Genomic DNA, 19,209 nt, shown 5'->3' on the forward strand with positions numbered 1-19,209 from the left:
GTTTTCTCAACTTTCTTTTTTTTTGTTACAGTGTACCAGGCACGTGCACACATAGGGGCCTATGGGTGCTTGAGCCCCTGCCCTTTTTTGCCTCGTCTTAAAAAGTGCCCTCTGTCTGTGTTTTTTTTCTTTTTTTTTTCTTTAAACAACACTAATAAATTCCTGTCAGGGACGTAAAAAACAAAAAACAGCGGTACAAAAACTCCACATTTTCTTGTAATACCGGGTTGTTTGAGCCTGCCGCTTCCGCCAGAGAGAGAGAGAGAGAGAGGGCGAGTGAGTGAGTAAGTGAGAGGAGAGAGAGCCAACTGCGCCCCTGAGGAGACGTGACAGTGGAGCAACTTGAAGCTGTGAGTTATGGTCTAGTCGCCGTCCACTTATTCAGCATCTAATATGGGTAATATTGCAGAAAAACGCTGTATTATTCTATTATTCAATGTGTCAGCTTCTGTTTTTGCCGGACATCGGAGCACGGCGCATCAATTGAGCACGGCACATCAATTCCGCACAGAGCAGAGCGGATCGCGCGGGACAGGAAGTAGTGTACAAAATACAGGCATGTGATTCGACCACAATGAAAAAGACTGAAAAAATTTCCGGGGGTCTGGGGGACGAAGGTCCAGTGCCCTGGTGGGGGGACAAGGGGGGCAACGCCCCCCCGAAGCTCCTGGTTTTTCACCAATTTAACCAAAATTAACAAAGACAGCACCATTTGAAGAAAATATTTTAGTGTTTAAAGACATGAAAACATCATTAATAGAACATACATAACCCAATGATCCTAATGGATCACTGTATGGTTCAGTCCCAACAGTATTTAGTCACTAATATTTACATCTTGTGTTCATTTCACATCCACAGGTGTCACATTGATCAGTGATATTATCTACACTTTATTTACAGTATTACCACATTACTTCAGTTCACTTCACACATTAGCTTTCTCGGAGAGCCCTAACATGAGCCTTCCTTGCAAATTTCTGAGCAGCCTGCATTTTCCTTTTGGTCTCTGCTTTTGTAGCTTCTTTTTTGGATTTTTGGATAAATATAACAAAATACCAAATGTAAACATTTCATTCTTTTCGCCAAAATAGGATATAAATTTATGAAAATAATTAAACATGTTTAGTATTGTTTACTCATATTTGACAATAGGAAATAATAATAATGTGAGGACACTGACATATTGCATGAAACAAGTGTGAAAATATTGACCTTCAAGATTGTTACACCACTGACAAAAGTTTCAAGAGACTACATAAGAACTTAATATTACAAAATAGTATTATATGCAAATTTATTTCAAATAAATTGTTAACTGGAATCAATAATGCGACTCTTTAATAATAATAATAATAATACCTGGTATTTATATAGCGCTTTTCTAAGTACTCAAAGTCGCTTTACATGTTAAAAACCCATCATTCATTCACACCTGGTGGTGGTAAGCTACTTTCGTAGCCACAGCTGCCCTGGGGAAGACTGACGGAATTTCTGTAATTTCATAATATATTTTCACGTGGCTTTTTATTTTTAGAAAAACCCATTTATATTTCGCAAAGCAATAATTGGTTAATATTTAAAACAAACATGTGTATTTCGCAAGCAAATATTTTTTAGCTTACCTCATTATTAACAACCCTGTCTGCAACTGAAGTGGGTGGATCTTTCCTCTCCATGTCACTTTCGGTTGACATCCAAAAGTACCAGATAGTGAAAAGTTTGTTTTCCTTGCTTCAAGTTGTTTCAAATGTTTTTGGCGTTTCGCATGTACTTCCAAAGCCTTGAAACCTGGTGATCCATAGTCAATATTATCATGACACCACGTGCACAAAACCTTTCCGGGACGATCGATTTTCCGAATAAAATCACCGAACAAAGTCGTAACTTCCTTCTTCCCAACAGTATCAGTGATTTCCCTTTCCATCCAGTCCCATCCAAACTTATTTTTGACATGTTTATCAATTTCTTTTACTCGTAAAGCGTCCTTTCTCTCGAGAACCGACATCGTTTACATATGGAAAATGGCGGTAATAACCATTATGAATGATGACGTTATTAACGTCATCATTCATAACAGATGTCCTGATTGGTCACAAGGAACATATCGACCAATCAACTACGGCGTAATATAAACTACGTCTCGAATCTTGATTTAGGGTCGGGGAAAAAAACGGAAAAACGGGAGATAATTTTTTTTTTTCCCCGAGATTAAAAAAAGACGGAATTCCGACTTTAGACGGAAAAATCACATGCCTGAAAATAAAACACCGGGTTAATTTTCTAAATAAAATGCACTGTGTTTACGGCGGATCACATTTCTCTCACAGTAGAGAAATTGAAAAAGACGTAGTCATAAATCACAATGATGTGATCAACATCTACAGGGACATGGCCCCCAGAAGGTTTTTCATTGATTTTTGATTGATTGAGACTTTTATTAGTAGGCTGCACAGTGAAGTACATATTCCGTACAATTGACCACTAAATGGTAACACCCCAATACGTTTTTCAACTTGTTTAAGTCGGGGTCCACTTAAATTGATTCATGATACAGATATATACTATCATATATACTATCATCATAATACAGTCATCACACAAGATAATCACATTGAATTATTTACATTATTTACAATTAGGGGTGTGGAGGGGGGTAGGATATGGACAGCAAGTAGTGGACATAGAGAGAGAGAGAGAGAGAGAGAGAGAGAGAGAGAAAGAGAGATCAGAAGGCATAAGAAAAAGTATCTGCATTTGATTGTTTACATTTGATTATTAGCAATCCGGGGAGGGTGTTAGTTTAGGGTTGTAGCTGCCTGGAGGTGAACTTTTATTGCGGTTTTGAAGGAGGATAGAGATGCCCTTTCTTTTATACCTGTTGGGAGCGCATTCCACATTGATGTGGCATAGAAAGAGAATGAGTTAAGACCTTTGTTAGTTCGGAATCTGGGTTTAACGTGGTTAGTGGAGCTCCCCCTGGTGTTGTGGTTATGGCGGTCATTTACGTTAAGGAAGTAGTTTGACATGTACTTCGGTATCAGGGAGGTGTAGTGGATTTTATAGACTAGGCTCAGTGCAAGTTGTTTAACTCTGTCCTCCACCTTGAGCTAGCTCACTTTGGAGAAGTGGGTAGGAGTGAGGTGGGATCTGGGGTGGAGGTCTAGAAGTAACCTGACTAGCTTGTTCTGGGATATTTGGAGTTTAGATTTGAGGGTTTTGGAGGTGCTGGTTGCTGCTTTAAGGCCCCCAGAAGGTTTGGCTACTGATTGTGCACTGATTTCACAGCATTTCATGGAAGCCCTGAATTTACATTGAGGAGCATATTTGGGTATGGGTGGCCTCCATCCTACAGCCCTCTACTGGCCCCTGGTCCATATTTTTGGCCCTGTATTGCGTTTCAGTTGTTTAGTCTGAGCATTAAGTGAGAAAGACCATAAGTTACAACTTGATGGTGTTTTCATCAAGTTAAGGGAAGAAGGACATATTTTCACATTGAAGTTTTTTCCATTTGGGTACCGTAATTTCCGGACTATAAGCCGCACCTGACTATAAGCCGCACCAGCTAAATTTAGGGGAAAATACAGATTGCTCCATATATAAGCCGCACCCGACTATAAGCCGCAGGGTTTTGATGTGTAATTAGCGTAGTATATAGGGGTTCCTGCTACCACGGAGGGGATTGTCGGGACAGAGATGACTGTTTGGGAACGCAAAGCGTCCCATTTATTATCAATAAATCTTTCAATCATTCAATCAAACTATTACATCTTTGACATGGCGAACAGCATTCGTGCAGAGTACAAATAATACAATGGTGCAAAGTAATACAAAGTGCTCGCCTGTACGTTATCAAAATAACCAGCCTACCGGTATATGAAAAGTCAGTCTTTAATCATTGTGTCATCGTCTTCCTCCTGCGTACTAAAACCACCGAAATCCTCTTCGTCGGTGTCGGAGAAGAACAGGCCGTAAATAAGCCGCACCCTTGTATAAGCCGCAGGGACCAGAACGAGGGGAAAAAGTAGCGGCTTATAGTCCGGAAATTACGGTATTTATTTTTGTATTTTTTTTCAAAGTTCATGTTGCACTGTTCAATGTTCAATATTAAAGTGCTTATCTTTAACAATATATAGCCTAATAATAAACCAGTGTTTTGTTGCTTTTCATGTCTTCCAAGCCTATGATAATGTGAATTAACTCATTATGACAATAATTTGTTGACATAAAAGAAATGGCAATCACTTTTACCTACAAAGGACACACAGCTAAGTAGTTAGCTTCCTATTAGCAAATTAAATTTGACATTAATTTCCATATTGTGTAAAGGACCAAAAAAAAATGTCCTGCCCTTTTCTGACTTTGAGCCCCTGCCCCTCTATAATCATGTGCACGTCCCTGGCGCATACTGTAACAAAAAAGGTACTTATGCCGTTTTTAACACGGTTAATACAGTTGTGGTGTTTTGTAATCACATACTAACCTGCGGTAGAGGCGGCAGCTCCCTGGGTTGCAATTTCTATGAACAAAACATATTATAAGCTACAGATAATCACAAGTTACTATGCTAACATGCCTTAACAGCTACTTCGTAATATAAACGTTACCTTTGAGATGCCGTTGTCCATATTCCGTTTGGGTGGTTGTATTATTATTTAAAAGTGTGTGTTGGGAGTATTTTTGTGGAATAAACACACCACATTTAAAAGCGTTATGTACTTACATTCCCTGTAAACTAGAGGTATTGAAGAGTCTAAAACGACCCGGATGTATTTCCGGGGGAGGGGGCGGAGTCAGTGTCTATTTTCTTTTCAAAATAAAAGCTCACACAAAACAACTTACTTAGAGGCCTACTGAAAGCCACTACTAGCGACCACGCAGTCTGATAGTTTATATATCAATGATGAAATATTAACATTGCAACACATGCCAATACGGCCAGGTTAAGTTATAAAGTGCAATTTAAAATTTCCTGCCACACTTCCGGTTGTAAACGTCTCGGTATGATGACGTATGCGCGTGACGGAATCAGTTAATCGCGACATCTTGGAATAGGTCCGTCCCAATACGAACAGCTCTGTTTAATCGCTAATTTCCACAGTATTCAGCACATCTGTGTTGGTGAATCTTTTGGCAATTTGTTCAATGAACAATGGCGACTGCAAAAAAGAGAATTGTTGGGAAGCGGTGTGCTGCTGCGGGATGTGGCAACACAAACTTCAACACAACCGGTGTTTCGTTGTTTTTATTCCCAAAAGATGACGGCCAAGCTTTACTATGGAACAAAGAAGTCAAGCGAACGCGGTCGAATTGGAGGACACATACAAAGTACAGTGTATTGTGCAGCGAACATTTCGAAAGGTCGTGTTTCGAAGAGGGTCGCATGCTGATGGCAGACATGGGAATCAGCAATCGTCGACTCGTGCTGAAGAAAGGTGCGAAGCCAACTATTTTCAATAAACCACGGTCAGGCTTAAGGCCAGGTTCGGAGCACCGCACAGCCTCCACAAGTGGACAGACTGTGCGCATGAGGTCTGCATTTGCCAAAAGGGAAAGGAAGAGGGTAAGAATCTTGATTTCCAGTTTCCATAGTCAGACTACACTGTTCCAATATCCATTTCTCTGTTCTCTATGGGTGAGGGCCGACATCCGGGCAACTGAGCTACATACGGGTTCTTCGAGCCATAGCCACCAGACTGGCGTAGAAAACAAACCGTTGCCATTACTCTTTAACCCAGGGGTCAGCAACCTTTTTGAAACCAAGGGCTACTTCTTGGGTAGTGATTAATGCGAAGGGCTACCAGTTAGATACACACTTAAATAAATTGCCAGAAGTAGCCAATTTGCTCAATTTACCTTTAACTCTGTTAATATTAATAATTAATGATATTTATCTTTGTGGAAACACTGATCATCTTAATGATTTCTCACAATAAATATATATAGAAACAGATAAATACCAATATGCAACACTTTATTTTTATATTTTCTCTAAGTGCACATTTTTCAAATTGAACATTTTCAAATGATCACTTCTAAGACAGTCTTGTGAAATCACAATATCCCATTTTAACTAGCTAGCCACTAACATTTTTTAACAAATCATGAATTACTTTGCACCATGTTTGTACAAATAATAACTCATGTAAAATACAAAAGTAAACTCTCAAATTTTTAAATCATGTCACACTTTGAACTGGACACCAAATCTGTTATCTGTTTCTTTGTCAGTTAGTGGGAAGCCTGGCATTGCATGCTGTTAACTAGTGTGTTGTACTCTGGTGTATAACTTGACACTGCAACTCTGAGTGAGTCTTGCAGATGTGCATCAGTGAGGCGTGTTCTGTGTTTGTTCTTGATGAAGTTCATGTCAGAAAAGGCTGATTCACAAAGATAAGATTTGTCCTCATTGTTTGCGGAACCTTCTTAATCTTTTGGACATATTTTCACAGTAATCTGGCCTTAAGCTTAATTATGATAAATGTAAAATGTTAAGAATCGGAAATCTAAAGGGAACGTCCTTTCGAATGGAATGCAAAGTGACTGTTTTGTGGACAGATGGACCAGTTAACATACTTGGTGTTGTTGTCCCAGAAAATCTGGAAGATCTAGGCTCAGTAAATTATGATAATCGACTAAGAAAGCTGGACAAAAGTATGCAATTATGGAAAGGGAAATCCCTAACCTTGTATGGTAAAATGTCTATTGCCAACTTGTTAATTATTCCTCAATTTATTTATTAGTTTTTGTCATTACCAGCTCCATCACAAAACTTTTTTAAGATTTATGAGCGGAGGGTCTTCGATTTTGTCTGGAACGGCAAACCAGAAAAGATTAAAAGAAAGGTTTTGTACAAAGAGTATGAATATGGGGGCCTGAAACTTCTCAACCTTGAAGCTATGTGTCTGTCTTTAAAAGCATCAATTGTTCCAAAGATGTATTTAAACATTGAGTGGTACACAAATGTCCTGTTGGACAAAAAACATGTACTGTATCAAAAGAAATGGTATCCTTTTTTACAAGTGATCCCCTCCCAGAGAGTCTGCTGGGAAACATGGCGGGGTTCATAAAGGAAACAATCCACTCATAGTGGTGTTTTCAATTTTATGTGCCAGAAAAAAGAGACGATATTTTGCAGCAGTTAATATGGATGAACTCTAATATTGTAATAGATGGAAAGCCTTTCTTTTGGAAAAATATGTTTGAAAGAGGAATCATTTTTGTCAATGATATTATCAATGAGAATGGTAAAATTATGAAGTATGATGAATTTAGAGCTATGTATGGTGATGCTTGCTCAAGCTTTTCATTTTATCAACTAACTGGAGTAATTGGGAAAAGATGGAAACAAATAATTAATTACGGAACTACTAAATTATTAGTTTGTAAACCTCTAATAAGAAATTCTAGTTGGCAAAAAGGAACTAAAATAAATAGAAAAATATATAATTTTTATTTAATAAAGAAATCTTTGAAGGCTGCCTCATACAACACAAATGGAAAATGGGAGGACTTTTTTGACTGCCCGTTGCCATGGGATGCCATATTCAAACTAATCTATAAAACCACTATCGATGTGCAAAATCGTTATTTTCAAATTGAAATTATTTATAACTTCTTACCCACAGGGAAAATGTTAAAATTATGGAATATGACAGAGTCAGATGATTGCCGATTTTGTTGTCAGGAGCCTGAATCCACCCTGCATTTGTTTTGGTATTGTCATATTGTGTCTTTGTTTTGGGTGGAAGTTGAAAAAATGTGTTTAAGGATTGGTTTGTTTATGAAGCTTAATGTGGTTTCTGTTATTTTAGGAGAGTTCATTGACAATCAGGATTTAGTCAATTTAATTATAGTACTCAGTAAAAGGTTTATTTTTAAGGCCAAAAACAGATATTCACTTAGTATTACTCTCTTTAAAGGCCTACTGAAACCCACTACTACCGACCACGCAGTCTGATAGTTTATATATCAATGATGAAATCTTAACATTATAACACATGCCAATACGGCCGGGTTAACTTATAAAGTGACATTTTAAATTTGCCGCTAAACTTCCGGTTCGAAACGCCTCTGAGGATGACGTATGCGCGTGACGTAGCCCGACGAACACGGGTATGCCTTCCACATTGAAGCCAATATGAAAAAGCTCTGTTTTCATTTCATAATTCCACAGTATTCTGGACATCTGTGTTCGTGAATCTGTTTCAATCATGTTCATTGCATTATGGAGAAGGAAGCCAAGCAAGCAAAGAAGAAAGTTGTCGGTGCGAAATGGACGTATTTTTCGAACGTAGTCAGCCACAACAGTACACAGCCGGCGCTTCTTTGTTTACATTCCCGAAAGATGCAGTCAAGATGGAAGAACTCGGATAACAGAGACTCTAACCAGGAGGACTTTTGATTTGGATACACAGACGCCTGTAGAGAACTGGGACAACACAGACTCTTACCAGGATTACTTTGATTTGGATGACAAAGACGCAGACGTGCTACTGTGAGTATGCAGCTTTGGCTTTTTTTTGCGTATGTACGTAACTTTTTTAAAATATATAAGCTTTATGAACCTTGGGTTAGGTGAACGGTCTTTTGGGCTGAGTGATTGTGTGTGTTGATCATGTGTTTGAATTGTATTGGCGTGTTCTATGGAGCTAGGAGCTAGCAGAGGAGCTAGGAGCTAGCATAACACGTACCGTACCGTAAGTGCGCGTCACGTACGTAACTTTTTAAAAATATATAAGCTTTATGAACCTTGGGTTAGGTGAACGGTCTTTTGGGCTGAGTGATTGTGTGTGTTGATCGGGTGTTTGAATTGTATTGGCGTGTTCTATGGAGCTAGGAGCTAGCAGAGGAGCTAGGAGCTAGCATAACAAACACGCAGGTGTTATTATGCAGGATTAATTTGTGGCATATTAAATATAAGCCTGGTTGTGTTGTGGCTAATAGAGTATATATATGTCTTGTGTTTATTTACTGTTGTAGTCATTCCCAGCTGAATATCAGGTACCGTGAGTATGCAGCCTTGGCTGCTAAACATTCGATAACTTGACCGTATGTGCGCGTCACGTACGTAACTTTTTAAAAATATATAAGCTTTATGAACCTTGGGTTAGGTAAACGGTCTTTTGGGCTGAGTGATTGTGTGTGTTGATCAGGTGTTTGAATTGTATTGGCGTGTTCTATGGAGCTAGGAGCTAGCAGAGGAGCTAGGAGCTAGCATAACAAACACGCAGGTGTTTTTATGCAGGATTAATTTGTGGCATATTAAATATAAGCCTGGTTGTGTTGTGGCTAATAGAGTATATATATGTCTTGTGTTTATTTACTGTTGTAGTCATTCCCAGCTGAATATCAGGTCACCCCCGGCTCTCACAGCATCTTCCCTATCTGAATAGCTTCAACTCCCCACTAGTCCTTCACTTGCACTTTACTCATCCACAAATCTTTCATCCTCGCTCAAATTAATGGGGAAATTGTCGCTTTCTCGGTCCGAATCTCTCTCACTTCATGCGGCCATCATTGTAAACAATAGGGAACTTTGCGTATATGTTCAACTGACTACGTCACGCTACTTCCGGTAGGTGCAAGCCTTTTTTTTATCAGATACCAAAAGTTGCAATCTTTATCGTCGTTGTTCTATACTAAATCCTTTCAGCAAAAATATGGCAATATCGCGAAATGATCAAGTATGACACATAGAATAGATCTGCTATCCCCGTTTAAATAAAAAAAATTCATTTCAGTAGGCCTTTAAAACATTTATTCAGTATTTTCTCATTTTAGAAAGTTACATGGTTGAAAACGATAATGATGCCAAAAAACATTAAAAAAAAGATGAGAAGTCCTCAAAGGCTTATTTTGAAAGTATAATTATGTTTATAGATTATATGATATCTGTTGTTGTGTTCCCTCATTTGAGTGACCTGGACATAATCTGGACTGTACATAAATGCTTATTTTGAAAATTTTATTTTGTTTATAAATTATATGCAATCTGTTGTGTTCCCTAATTTTGTTCTGTGTACATGAATGAAGGTGTGTGTTGCTGAGTCCGACTTGGACATTATCTGGACTGGGCCTGGTTTAAAAAACCCTTTAAACAAATCTAATTTCATTGACAACCTGGTCTGTTGAAGATAAGGCCCTTTTTTTTAAAATAAAATAAAATAAGATAAATAAATAAAAAACATTTTCTTGGATAAAAAAGAAAGTAAAACAATATAAAAATAATTACATAAAAAATAGTAATTAATGAAAATGTTAGTGGACCAGCAGCCTATACAATCATGTGTGCTTCAGGGACTGTGTCCCTTGCAGATGTGTTGTCTATGTTGTGAGAACCAGAATATTGGTAGCAGAAAGAAATAACCCCTTTTGTGTGAGTGGGTGTGGATGAGTGTGCATGGGGGAGGTTGTTTGGGTTGATGCACTGATTGAAAGTGTATCTTGTGTTTTTTCTATGTAGATTTAATTTTAAAAAAAAAAAAAAAAAATTTTTTTTTTTTTTTTTTAGAACAGGCCCGCGGGCGACTCATCTGGTCCTTACGGGCGACCTGGTGCCCGCGGGCACCACGTTGGTGACCCCTGCTTTAACCTGTCGACCTACGCTGGTTAAACCCGTCATTCTGCCTCCAAAATGCCGAAAAACTGTGTTGTTTTTGGTTGTGCTAACCACAACTGGAAACAGGGAAAACAAAGGTTGTATTTTGTTCTGCCAAAGCGTAATAAAAGCCCACAGAGACGAGACAAATGGCTCGCAGCTTTACACCGGGAAAACGAGGACGGGTCTCACTGGAGTCCCCCAAAGTCCCGGGTCGTGTGTTCGGATCACTTCGTTTCTGGTAAATATAAGGAACAAAAATCCACCTTCCTAACCACAACTTGGCCATACCGTCCGTGCTAATGTTGTACTTGTTGAATTTGTACCTTATAACGTTCGACAGCTGAAGTTGTTGTTGTACAAAAATAACATGCGGTATATACTATATAGTCTATAGCCTAGCTAGCTATTTTCGAAAACCGGACAACGAGAGGATACCAAAGGCAGCGTTAAGATGGACACCACCGGGAAAACGTAAGCCAGGGCGGCCAAAGAACACCTGGCGAAGAACAGTTGTACTTAAACAATACATGTAGCCCTCAAATCTCTCTCAATATTTTATACACTAACACTTGATCTTGTTGTTGATAACTTCCGCGTCTCTTTCTTAGTAGCGCGCAGGCTAAGCTAACTAGCAAGCTAAGCTAAGCCTGAGAAGCTTTAAAGTTCACTGAGACGAGTCTGACGCAAATAATACATTTTCGTTTTTTCACACGATATGCGAATAAGTAAAAATGCGTAAATGAAGGATTTAACGCCGACTTCCAAGCCACAACGCTCGTTAAATGCTTTTTCTGTCAATGCTGCGTTCGCTGTGAGCTGGTTTGTTTTCAACGAATTCCCGGTTGCTAGGGGATTGGTAGGCGGAGGTGACGTAGATCCGCCCTCACCCATTGTTGATGACTGATGATAACAACCAAACCTAACTCCCCCCGCCCCACTTCCACACCCCGGATTGTAAATAATGTAAATAATTCAATGTGATTATCTTGTGTGATGACTGTATTATGATGATAGTATATATCTGATAGTAGATATCTGTATCATGAATCAATTTAAAGGCCTACTGAAATGAAATGTTTTTATTTAAACGGGGATAGCAGATCTATTCTATGTGTCATACTTGATCATTTCGCGATATTGCCATATTTTTGCTGAAAGGATTTAGTAGAGAACGACGACGATAAAGATCGCAACTTTTGGTATCTGACAAAAAAAAGCCTTGCCCCTACCGGAAGTAGCGTGACGTAGTCAGCTGAACATTTCCGCAAAGGTCCTTCTTGTTTACAGTGATGGCGGCCAGAAGTGAGAGCGATTCGGACCGAGAAAGCGACGATTTCCCCATTAATTTGAGCGAGGATGAAAGATTCGTGGATGAGGAACGTTAGAGTGCAGTTCAAGACATATCTTTTTTCGCTCTGACCGTAACTTAGGTACAAGCTGGCTCATTGGATTCCACACTCCTTTTTCTATTGTGGATTTGTATTTCAAACCACCTCGGATACTATATCCTCTTGAAAATGAGAGTCGAGAACGCGAAATGGACATTCACAGTGACTTTTATCTCCACGACAATACATCGGTGAAACACTTTAGCTACGAGCTAACGTGATAGCATCGTGCTTTAACTGCATATAGAAACAAAATAAATAAACCCCTGACTGGAAGGATAGACAGAAGATCAACAATACTATTAAACCGTGGACATGTAAATACACGGTTAATGCTTTCCAGCCTGGCGAAGGTTAACAATGCTGTGCTAACGACGCCATTGAAGCTAACTTAGCAACCGGACCTCACAGAGCTATGCTAAAAACAATAGCTCTGCACCTACGCCAGCCAGCCCTCATCTGCTCATCAACACCCGTGCTCACCTGCGTTCCAGCGATCGACGGTGCGACGAAGGACTTCACCCGATCACAGATGCGGTTGGCGGCCCGGAGACGGAGGAAGTTAAGGTGAGGTCCACGGCTAGCGCGTCTGCTATCCATCTCAAAGTCCTCCTGGTTGTGTTGCTGTAGTCCGCCGCTAATACACCGATCCCACCTACAACTTTCTTCTTTGCAGTCTTCATTGTTCATTAAACAAATTGCAAAAGATGTCCAGAATACTGTGGAATTATGAAATGAAAACAGAGCTTTTTGTATAGGATTCTACGGGTACCAATACTTCCGTTTAACTGACTACGTCACGCGCATAAGTCATCATACCGAGACGTTTCAGCCAGATATTTCCCGGGAAATTTAAAATGTCACTTTATAAGTTAACCCGGCCGTATTGGCATGTGTTGCAATGTTAAGATTTCATCATTGATATATAAACTATCAGACTGCGTGGTCGCTAGTAGTGGCTTTCAGTAGGCCTTTAAGTGGACCCCGACTTAAACAAGTTGAAAAACTTATTGGGGTGTTACCATTTAGTGGTCAATTGTACGGAATATGTACTTCACTGTGCAACCTACTAATAAAAGTCTCAATCAATCAATCAATCAAAACTCACACACACGGTCATAGACTACTCCAGTGGTTCTCAACCTTTTTTCAGTGATGTACCCCTGTGAACATTTTTTTAATTCAAGTACCCCCTAATCAGAGCAAAGCATTTTTGGTTGAAAAAAAGTAAAATACAGCACTATGTCATCAGTTTCTGATTTATTAAATTGTATAACAGTGCAAAATATTGCTCATTTGTTGTGGTCTTTCTTGAACTATTTGGAAAAAAAAGATATAAAAATAACTAAAAACTTGTTGAAAAAAAGATTTCTTCACATAGAAGTAATCATCGACTTAAAGTGCCCTCTTTGGGGATTGTAATAAAGATCCATCTGGATTCATGAACTTAATTCTAAACATTTATTTTGTTGAAGTATTATTCAATAAATATATTTATAAAGGATTTTTGAATTGTTGCTATTTTTAGAATATTTAAAAAAAATCTCACGTACCCCTTGGCATATACCTTCAAGTACCCCCAGGGGTACGCGTACCCCCATTTGAGAACCACTGGACTACTCCATGAACAATGAAATAAATTGACAATAAAATAGTCTACACATAATTATTGCTTCAAGTTCTTCTGCAGTATAAAGTATCGTACATTTACTGACATTACTGTCAATAGATTACAATTAGGGATGTCCGATAATGGCTTTTTGCCGATATCCGATATGCCGATATTGTCCAACTCTTTAATTACCGATACCGATATCAACCGATATATACAGTCGTGGAATTAACACATTATTATGCCTAATTTGGACAACCAGGTATGGTGAAGATAAGGTACTTTTTAAAAAAATGAATCAAATAAAATAAGATAAATAAATTAAAAACATTTTCTTGAATAAAAAAGAAAGTAAAACAATATAAAAACAGTTACATAGAAACTAGTAATTAATGAAAATTTGTCAAATTAACTGTTAAAGGTTAGTATTATTATTATGATGTTTTATGTATTTGTTTACTGTTTTTAATGTAACCTTGCTGCTGCCCTCTTGGCCAGGTCTCCCTTAGAAAAGAGATCTTTGATCTCAATGGGATTTTACCTGGTTAAATAAAGGCTAATAATAATAATAATTATTAGTGGAGCAGCAGCACGCACAATCATGTGTGCTTACGGACTGTATTCCTTGCAGACTGTATTGATATATATTGATATATAATGTAGGAACCAGAATATTAATAACAGAAAGAAACAACCCTTTTGTGTGAATGAGTGTAAATGGGGGGAGGGAGGTTTTTTGGGTTGGTGCACTAATTGTAAGTGTATCTTGTGTTTTTTATGTGGATTTAATTAAAAAAAACAAAAAAAACCGATACTGATAATAAAAAAACCGATACAGATAATTTCCGATATTACATTTTAACGCATTTATCGGCATCTCTACTAAAAATGCATTTTTCCATGGATAACATGACATCATCGCGCCAAGTGCGTGCTCTTTCAGTCAATTAGTGCACATATATACAGTCCGGCCCCCGGCCAAAATTGTGATTTTGAAGAATTTACCTGAATGTGCATTTCTGTTCAAAATAGTTAGAAATGTCACATGTTAAATGTTTAAATATTAACTGTCAGTTTACTGTACTGTGCCAACTGTACTATTTTATGAGTACGTGTTTTCTATTGTTTCATTGACAATAAAACAGCAAAGTCCATTTGGCTGTCATCTGTTTTAATTATGAGACACAATTGTGTCAAAGTCATGATTTTTTTTTTTCATGCTTGAAATAAGAAATGATTACTTTGAAAAAGTAGTTTTATACTTGCGAGTAGAGATGTCCGATAATATTGGCCTGCCGATATTATCGGCCGATATATGCGTTAAAATGTACTATCGGAAATTATCGGTATCGTTTTTTTTATTATCGGTATCGTTTTTTTTTTGTTTTTTTTAAATTAAATCCACATAAAAAACACAAGATACACTTACTTAAAAACATTTTCTTGAATAAAAAAGAAAGTAAAACAATATAAAAACAGTTACATAGACACTAGTAATTAATGAAAATGAGTAAAATTAACTATTAAAGGTTAGTACTATTAGTGGAGCAGCAGCACGCACAATCATGTGTGCTTACGGACTGTATCCCTTGCAGACTGTATTGATATATATTGATATATAATGTAGGAAGCAGAATATTAATAACAGAAAGAAACAACCCTTTTGTGTGAATGAGTGTAAATGGGGGAGGGAGGTTTTTTTGGCTTGGTGCACTAATTGTAAGTGTATCTTGTGTTTTTTATGTGGATTTAATTAAAAAAACCAAAAAAAAACGATACTGATAATAAAAAAAACGATACCGATAATTTCCGATATTACATTTTAACACATTTATCGGCCGATAATATCGGCAGACCGATATTATCGGACATCTCTAATTACAATAGACAATAATATAAAGTATTGTACATTTAGGTGATTCAAAGACAATAATTAGTATGTGATTGTAGTTTAATTTGAACTCACAAAGACAACTTTGCAAATGTATCGCCAACTCGGTTTAAAAATGGACTTTCACAATATTATGTCAGACCCACTCGACATCCATTGCTTTCGGTCTCCCCTAGAGGGGGGGTGGGGGGGGGAGGTTACCCACATATGCGGTCCTCTCCAAGGTTTCTCATAGTCATTCACATTGACGTCCCACTGGGGTGAGTTTTCCTTGCCCGTATGTGGACTCTGTACCGAGGATGTCGTTGTGGCTTGTACAGCCCTTTGAGACACTTGTGATTTAGGGCTATATAAATAAACATTGATTGATTGATTGATTTACAGATAATAGATGAGATCCTGGCCAGTACGACTACGGCATCAGTGGCGGATGAACCAATGGCAAAGGCACTAGATTTGCCTGATGAGGAGGGCGATCAAGATCAGGTTGGATTTGTTTTCCTACTCAATGTTCAAATGGATTACAGTTCAAGCCCAATACAAAAGTATTCATAATTGATGTAAATGAGGTATCCATGTAGCTGTTTCTCCATTTCCAGGGAAATACAAGAGAAAAAGGATGCCAGACGGACTGGGTACCGATTGGGACAGCACCAACGGCAATGACCAGTAGCAAGAGCACCCAAACAGGTAAAATACATCATAGATCAAAGGGTATATATGTCTATATCTGCACATCACAGTACACATTGCACAGCTGCCTGTGCAGAGTAGAGTAGACAGATCAATTAGGTGATTCAAAGACAATAATTAGTATGTGATTCTAGTTTAATTTCAACTCACAAAGACAACTTTGCAAATGTATCGCCAACTCGTTTTAAAGGCCTACTGAAAGCCACTACTAGCGACCACGCAGTCTGATAGTTTATATATCAATGATGAAATCTTAACATTGCAACACATGCCAATACGGCCGGGTTAACTTATGAAGTGACATTTTAAAATTCCGGGGAAATATCCGGCTGAAACGTCGCGGTATGATGACGTATGCGCGTGACGAAGTCTGAGTAACGGAAGTTATGGTACCCCGTAGAATCCTATACAAAAAGCTCTGTTTTCATTTCATAATTCCACAGTATTCTGGACATCTTTTGCAATTTTTTTAATGAACAATGAAGGCTGCAAAGAAGACAGTTGTAGGTAGGATCGGTGTATTAGCAGCGGACTACAGCAACACAACCAGGAGGACTTTGTTGGAGCGCTAGCCGCGCTAGCCGCCGACCTCACCTTGACTTCCTACGTCTCCGGGCCGCCAAACGCATCGGGTGAAGTCCTTCGTCCTTCTGCCGATCGCTGGAACGCAGGTGAGCACGGGTGTTGATGAGCAAATGAGGGCTGGCTGGCGCAGGTGGAGAGCTAATGTTTTTAGCATAGCTCTGTGCGGTCCGGTTGCTAAGTTAGCTTCAATGGCGTCGTTAGCACAGCATTGTTAACCTTCGCCAGCCTGGAAAGCATTAACCGTGTATTTACATGTCCACGGTTTAATAGTATTGTTGATTTTCTATCTATACTTACAGTCAGGGGTTTATTTCTTTTGTTTCTATATGCAGTTAAAGCAAGATGCTATCACGTTAGCTCGTAGCTAAAGCATTTCGCCGATGTATTGTCGTGGAGATAAAAGGCACTGAATGTCCATTTCGCGTTCTCGACTCTCATTTTCAAGAGGATATAGTATCCCAGGTGGTTTCAAATACAAATCCGTGATCTACAATAGAAAAAGGAGAGAGTGTGGAATCCAATGAGCCAGCTTGTACCTAAGTTACGGTCAGAGCGAAAAAAGATACGTCCATCACTGCCTCTCAAGTCCTTCACTGTAACGTTCCTCATCTACGAATCTTTCATCCTGGCTCAAATTAATGGGGTAATCGTCACTTTCTCGGTCCGAATCTCTCTCGCTCCATTGTAAACAACGGGGAATTGTGAGGAATACTAGCTCCTGTGACGTCACGCTACTTCCGCTACAGGCAAGGCTTTTTTTTATCAGCGAGCAAAAGTTGCGAACTTTATCGTCGATTTTCTCGGCTAAATCCTTTCAGCAAAAATATGGCAATATCGCGAAAGGATCAAGTATGACACATAGAATGGATCTGTTATTCCCGTTTAAATAAATAAAAATCATTTCAGTAGGCCTATAAAATGTGTTTTGGCATGCGGATGAACTACATAACTTAAAGTTAAAGAAGTATAGCACATGGTATTCCACAGGTACAGAGATGAAGAAGGGCTTTGATATTGATTTGTTTGTGTTACAGAGAGTGTGGGGTTGCCCATTGAGGCAGTGGTGCTGCTGCCCCCTCCACATCCCACCCCACAGATTGTAAATAATTCAATGTATATACTCTGGTGATGAACTTGTGTGATGACTGTATTATGATGATAGTATATATGATAGTATATATCTGTATCATGAATCAACTTAAGTGGACCCCGACTTAAACAAGTTGAAAAACTTATTGGGGTGTTACCATTTAGTGGTCAATTGTACGGAATATGTACTGTACTGTGCAATCTACTAATAAAAGTCTCAATCAATCAATCAATCAATGTCATTTCCATCATCACTAGTGGTAATGGTGTGGCTATGTATGTGTGTAGTGTGCATATATATTTATAATTGATGTATATACAAGTTCATTAAGTTTGTACAAAGAGTGAACAGGTAGTTGTAGCTCAGAGTAATTTATGATTTAAGGCAGGGGTCCCCAAACTTTTTGACTCGGGGGCCGCATTGGGTTAAAAAAATTAGGCCGGGGGCCAGGCTGTATATATTTATATCTATATATACACTACCGTTCAAAAGTTTGGGGTCACATTGAAATGTCCTTATTTTTGAAGGAAAAGCACTGTACTTTTCAATGAAGATAACTTTAAACTAGTCTTAACTTGAAAGAAATACACTCTATACCAGGGGTCACCAACGCGGTGCCCGCGGGCACCAGGTAGCCCGTAAGGACCAGATGAGTAGCCCGCTGGCCTGTTCTAAAAATAGCTCAAATAGCAGCACTTACCAGTGAGCTGCCTCTATTTTTTAAATTGTATTTATTTACTAGCAAGCTGGTCTCGCTTTGCCCGACATTTTTAATTCTAAGAGAGACAAAACTCAAATAGAATTTGAAAATCCAAGAAAATATTTTAAAGACTTGGTCTTCACTTGTTTAAATAAATTCATTTTTTTTTACTTTGCTTCTTATAACTTTCAGAAAGACAATTTTAGAGAAAAAATACAACCTTAAAAATGATTTTAGGATTTTTAAACACATATACCTTTTTACCTTTTAAATTCCTTCCTCTTCTTTCCTGACAATTTAAATCAATGTTCAAGTAAATTTATTTTTTTTATTGTAAAGAATAATAAATACATTTTAATTTGTTTTTTCGACGAAGAATATTTGTGAAATATTTCTTCAAACATATTATGATTAAAATTTAAAAAAAATTATTCTGGCAAATCTAGAAAATCTGTAGAATCAAATTTAAATCTTATTTCAAAGTCTTTTGAATTTCTTTTAAAATTTTTGTTCTGGAAAATCTAGGAGAAATAATGATTTGTCTTTGTTAGAAATATAGCTTGGTCCAATTTGTTATATATTCTAACAAAGTGCAGATTGGATTTTAACCTATTTAAAACATGTCATCAAAATTCTAAAATGAATCT

General features: G+C 38.1%; 2 protein-coding genes across 3 annotated transcripts in view; one reads left to right on the top strand and one right to left on the bottom strand.

Annotated features, from left to right (window-relative positions):
• The window catches only part of tmem237b (transmembrane protein 237b), a 43,187-nt gene extending 38,403 nt beyond the window's left edge, over window positions 1-4,784 (bottom strand). For both annotated transcript variants that reach the window (XM_062042842.1, XM_062042858.1), the window contains exons 1-2: window positions 4,608-4,784; window positions 4,484-4,519 (exon numbers count right to left, since the gene is read on the bottom strand). In XM_062042842.1, the coding sequence (XP_061898826.1) occupies window positions 4,484-4,519; window positions 4,608-4,628 (57 nt within the window). In that variant the 5' untranslated portion in view covers window positions 4,629-4,784. The remainder of the gene's footprint in view (window positions 1-4,483; window positions 4,520-4,607) is intronic.
• A 245-nt stretch (window positions 4,785-5,029) lies between these two features.
• Window positions 5,030-18,789, top strand: LOC133652354 (peroxynitrite isomerase THAP4-like). The gene is made up of 4 exons (XM_062051050.1): window positions 5,030-5,563; window positions 15,879-15,980; window positions 16,094-16,184; window positions 17,807-18,789. Exons 1-4 carry the CDS (start codon window positions 5,153-5,155, stop codon window positions 17,899-17,901), a joined length of 699 nt encoding a protein of 232 aa, XP_061907034.1. The 5' UTR covers window positions 5,030-5,152; the 3' UTR covers window positions 17,902-18,789.
• The last annotated feature ends 420 nt before the right edge of the window (window positions 18,790-19,209 follow it).

The sequence above is a fragment of the Entelurus aequoreus genome, linkage group LG01, assembly GCF_033978785.1.
Source record: "Entelurus aequoreus isolate RoL-2023_Sb linkage group LG01, RoL_Eaeq_v1.1, whole genome shotgun sequence".
In the NCBI taxonomy this organism is placed as follows: Eukaryota; Metazoa; Chordata; class Actinopteri; order Syngnathiformes; family Syngnathidae; genus Entelurus; species Entelurus aequoreus.

Bases quoted from the DNA above. Each gene is read 5' to 3' on its own strand.
- LOC133652354 (XM_062051050.1), top strand. From the start codon at position 5,153: ATGGCGACTGCAAAAAAGAGAATTGTTGGGAAGCGGTGTGCTGCTGCG. The intron at 5,564-15,878 runs GTAAGAATCTTG...ATTGATTTACAG, and splicing joins CCAAAAGGGAAAGGAAGAGG to ATAATAGATGAGATCCTGGC. The intron at 15,981-16,093 runs GTTGGATTTGTT...CTCCATTTCCAG, and splicing joins AGGAGGGCGATCAAGATCAG to GGAAATACAAGAGAAAAAGG.